The sequence below is a fragment of the Triticum dicoccoides genome, chromosome 3B (genome assembly GCF_002162155.2).
Source record: "Triticum dicoccoides isolate Atlit2015 ecotype Zavitan chromosome 3B, WEW_v2.0, whole genome shotgun sequence".
In the NCBI taxonomy this organism is placed as follows: Eukaryota; Viridiplantae; Streptophyta; class Magnoliopsida; order Poales; family Poaceae; genus Triticum; species Triticum dicoccoides.
In genome coordinates, this window is record NC_041385.1 from 693,908,981 (window position 1) to 693,913,406 (window position 4,426).

Sequence of the window (4,426 nt, forward strand, 5' to 3'; positions counted from 1 at the left end):
GCCCTAGCTACCATAGCATGCCATGTCCAATCGTATGTATGTGTAGCCTTCCTAGGTCACAGCCACACACAAGTCAACCCAAAGATACTACTACTAGAGCTGCTACTGATCCACTGTAATCTCAAACAGATTCAGCAAAACCTGCAAGGTCAGCTCAACCAGTAACCAGGGCAGGCCATCCTCCTTACATGCATGCCTTTCTTTTTATTTTGAATTTTTATATCTATTTAGTCCAAATTTGAAATGAATACTTTCTTCGGAATTTCATTGCGAGTCTAAGCCGAGAGAGACGTTTTGGATCTCGACCTCCATGAAAACCGATTTTTTAAACATTCAAAACTCAAAAAAATTAATTCAAAAAAATCTAAAAAAATGTACAAGTAAACAAGGATGTTGGGTGTATGTGTAAAATTTTAGGATGAAATAGATTGAAATGCGACCTGTACAAAAAGACAAATTCATGGCTGAGAGGATGAATAATATCATGTGTTAAAAAGCCCTAGTTTTTTATTTTTGCACAACCCTCGTTTCAACATATTTCGCCCTTGAAAATTTACACAATTGTTCATTATGCCTTCATCTCTATCTGTATTATTTTCAGATTTTTTTGAAATGTAAAATAATGAATTTTCATGAATTTTGCTTTTGGAGGCATCCATGGAGCTCGACCTCCAAAAGCAATTTCCGGTCAAAGGCCTACCTTGATTTACAGAAATAATGTTGGAATTTTAAAAGATAACTTGTATTGAAAATTTCTTTGGAGCCTCCCTCACATTTCGAAGAGAAAAAACATTAGCTTGGACATTATGAAAAGTTCTCATCCTAAAATCAAATATGACATCTTTTTTCATATACGAATTGAGATACATGTCATTTCACTTTCTATGATTTTCATACTCCCATGATATTCCAATGCTATGAACCAAAGGAGGCCTAACTGATTGATCCCTTGCATAATTATGGGGATGCAAAGTGAGTTGAACCAATCATCAGAAACCGTCACAAGACCGTTTGATCCACCACACATATTTCTATACATAATTAAGGGAGAGGTACGGTCCGATCAAGTGGTAGAAGTCAGGGACAAACACCATCCATGGATGCGGCGGTACAGCAAAACACAAAAAGGAGAAAGAAGCAAAGTAAACATATGCATTCATGCCAAATAGTAGACTAGTAAATCGATTAACACTCGCACGATCAAGATAGGTAATAATTCAGGTCGTTGCACCGCCACCTAGATCTTCAACATGCTTTTTCCTCGTCAGCAACCTATAAAACATTGGCAAGTATCAAAATGAGGTCAAATATAATTCCTTCGCTTTTGATGTATGAATAACTGATCAATTATTAGCTCTTGCTTGTACTATTCTGAAGTACACCTGTTCTACTTGTTAGAAATCTAGGGAACTGTTACTACCCAACTGTACGTAGTCAACGATTGATAAGTTAATACAGAATAAAATGGACGGATTATTTCCGCTTTTTGTCTTATAGTAGATATAGTAGAAGACTAGCTTAATGCCCAAACTGCTGAAATTGGGGTGCATCACAGTTGAATATGACAACACAACGCAACTGTATCAGCAGATCAGCACCAAACTGTTCATGATCAGGTACTTCACTTGTACAAACAGTTTTCTTCTTCTTCGAAGCTACTCATTCCGTTTCAAAATAGATGACTCAACTTTATCCTAACTTTAATGTAAAGTTGGGTCATCTATTTTAGAACGAAGGGAGTACACTGGAAAGATCAATGCTAATTTAATTATTATTTGCGCCATTTTAGCTCATTCTTGTTGAGCTTAATTTGTCTTACAACTTACACTTCATTTGAAAAAGAGATGCACGCGCCGTAGTAGACATGAAATATCAGTAATTTTCCCCACAGGTGAGGTGTTTAGGTCGCAGTGGCAGCTGGCTAGCTAGATAGCTAGCTCTACCTGCTGATAGTACCCATGAGGCCATGACTTCGAAATTTAGAATACTTACAGTACTCCACTAGCTATAGTTACTTAGCTAGGCATGGGCACCTAAGTTGAAACTAATCATGCATGCTGGAGAACTATCAAGAGGTCAAGTATGAAACAGATTTCTGTTTCCACATTGATCGACCAAGAGCACCATATTTTTTGCGTCCATTCACACGTGGCGTGCATGTACTCCTACTAACCAAATGCTGAAGACATGTTCACCACAAGAGCGTGCATGGACACTAACAATAACCAGAGTAAAGCTAAACAGTGCGCCGAGGCCTGATTAATGGCTGCGCGCGCACACGTATCGACTCATCAACATTAATTGGGTACCAACGCATCATTGCACACAGTAAATAAACTAGCCAATGAACCGTGATGATTTATTCATGATCAGAAATGGAAGAGGAAGACCGGCCAGAAGAGTGTGTTTAATGCCGCACCTGACCTGACAGAGGGGCGAGGGCAGCCGCTCGGCTACTGCCCGGCGCCGCCCCTCTCGTCGCTGCCGGCAATGCCGGGCTTCAGGAACGGTGAGCCGCCGAGCATGCCGAGACCAGGCACCGACCCTGCGCCGGCCATCCCGGCCGCCGAGTAGCCGAACTCATAGCCGCCGTTCAGCCCCAGCCTCGCGATGGGCTCGGCCACCTCGTAGCTCCTGGACAGCATCTGCACGGCGGCGAACTGATGGTCTTGCCCGAAGCCCGTGACCCCGCCGACGGAGCCGAGCGCCGCGGAGTGCCCGACGTTGATGAAGCTCGCCACGCCGTTCGGCACCGCGCTGCCGATGAACTCCGCCATCGCCTGCGACCCGTTCGGCCCCGCCGCCGACTGAAGCAAGGATCACAGTCAAACACCACCAACGAATGTATGTGCATCAGCGTATGAGCGATGATCGACGGTAAAGAAGATCGACGAGTCTGATGCAAATGCAATGAATCCTCACCTGGTATTTGGAGAGCTCGTACTTGGCGCGGGCGAGGTCCTGCTGGAGCTGGCGGAGGTTGCGCTGGAGGATGGAGATGACGGCGACGCAGCCGTAGACGGGGTCGCGGAGGCGCATGTCGGCCTCGTAGGCGAGGGAGTTCACGGCGTCCTCGCGCTGGTACGGGTGGAGCTCGTTCAGAAGCTTGGTCACGTTGCTGGCGCCGAAGACGCGATGCACGTGCACGAACTTCTGGGGGTTGTCCGGCGGGAAGTAGGGCGCGAACACGCAGTCAGGCTGGCACTTGCGGCGGAGGAACTTGCACGCCGCGCACGGGGATCCCGTGCCGCACACCCCGCCGGCGCCGTTGCCCCCCGCCGATGAGACGGCCAAGGTGATCACCGATCCTCCCGGCGCCGGCAACGACGACGCCGACGACGAGGCCATCCTTCGCGCCTACTGACAAAAGAGGAAGCACGAAAGGTGAGAACACAGTGTGTTCTTCTTCCATGAAATCTTTATACGTTGTCAGGAAGCTAGATGCAAGCATAGAACCGAGGAAGCAGCGTATAACCAGAAAGAATCCGTGATTTTATTCTCTTGCCAAATACTCCATGAAAAACGAACGATGCCTAAAAAGCACAAGAAAATATACCAAATATGCACTCGCATCTCCTATAAATTAGAAGGAAACAAATACATGGCAAGAAATCAGAATAGAATTCGTTTCCTTTTGAGCAGAAATGCCAAGAAAACTCTGGGCATGTGCCTTTCTTGGATCAATGGCAGGAAGCGTAGTTAACTGGGACCAAGAAGAGAAAGGAAGAGACTACAAAAAGCAAGGGGAGAGAGATAGGCCGAGTGGATAAAAGAAAGGAGGAGAAGTTATCGGATCCGACGCCGGCGGTGGATGGCTGCCTACGTACGTACGCACGTACCCTTTTTGCACGATCTTTCTCCGCTATCTCCGCGCGCCGCCGCCGCCTCTTGCTGCTCACCGCCCTCCTCGCCTTCCTCTCCGGCCTCCCGGCTGTTGCTGCTCCTTTTAGACGGAGCGAGCTTCTTTTTGCTCCCTGCGGATTTACCCTGTGGAGGTGTCTGTTCCGGAAGGAGAGGGAGAGAGGGAGAAGTGAGGAGGTTAGGGACAGGCCACCGAAAGATGGTGAGGTGCGTGGTACTATATGTTGCGAGGAAGGGGGAGGAGAAGCGGAGGGGGGATGGATGTTGGCTTGGGACGGGAGGTTAAATGAATGGAATTTGATATCTGTGTTCTTTATTGGATGGGTAGATATTAAGGAAGAGAGAGAGAGGGAGAGAGAGAGAGAGAGAGAATGGAATGAAAGAATACTGATTGGACCTCCGAGGTCAGTGTGATCATCTACTCAATCGTATCCATGATCATTATGTTTTGTGTAAAATTTCAGTTCATGGGAAATACATTGATGTGCAGCACGGAAGCATGTGCCTCTGGGAGAAAGATACAATTTTAAGTGTAAAATGTTAAAAACTGTGCAAATCAAAATTT

General features: G+C 46.3%; 1 protein-coding gene across 2 annotated transcripts; it reads right to left on the minus strand.

The window, feature by feature from the left end:
• Window positions 1–885: 885 nt before the first annotated feature.
• On the minus strand, window positions 886–3,978 carry LOC119277923 (LOB domain-containing protein 6-like). 2 transcript variants are annotated; one of them, XM_037559273.1, is made up of 4 exons: window positions 3,840–3,978; window positions 2,923–3,360; window positions 2,420–2,807; window positions 886–1,272 (listed from the first exon to the last, which is right to left on the minus strand). In XM_037559273.1, exons 2-3 carry the CDS (start codon window positions 3,346–3,348, stop codon window positions 2,454–2,456), a joined length of 780 nt encoding a protein of 259 aa, XP_037415170.1. In that variant the 5' UTR covers window positions 3,349–3,360; window positions 3,840–3,978; the 3' UTR covers window positions 886–1,272; window positions 2,420–2,453. The 2 variants fall into 2 exon arrangements, with proteins under 2 accessions (XP_037415170.1, XP_037415171.1); XM_037559274.1 differs by having other exon boundaries at window positions 2,923–3,357; window positions 3,840–3,923.
• Window positions 3,979–4,426: the final 448 nt, after the last annotated feature.

What these genes read in the sequence shown, in the direction of transcription:
- LOC119277923 (XM_037559273.1), bottom strand. Translation starts at nt 3,348, where the DNA reads ATGGCCTCGTCGTCGGCGTCGTCGTTGCCGGCGCCGGGAGGATCGGTG. An exon ending in ACGAGCTCTCCAAATACCAG is followed by an intron (nt 2,808 to 2,922) that starts GTGAGGATTCAT and finishes TCCTTGCTTCAG; the next exon opens with TCGGCGGCGGGGCCGAACGG.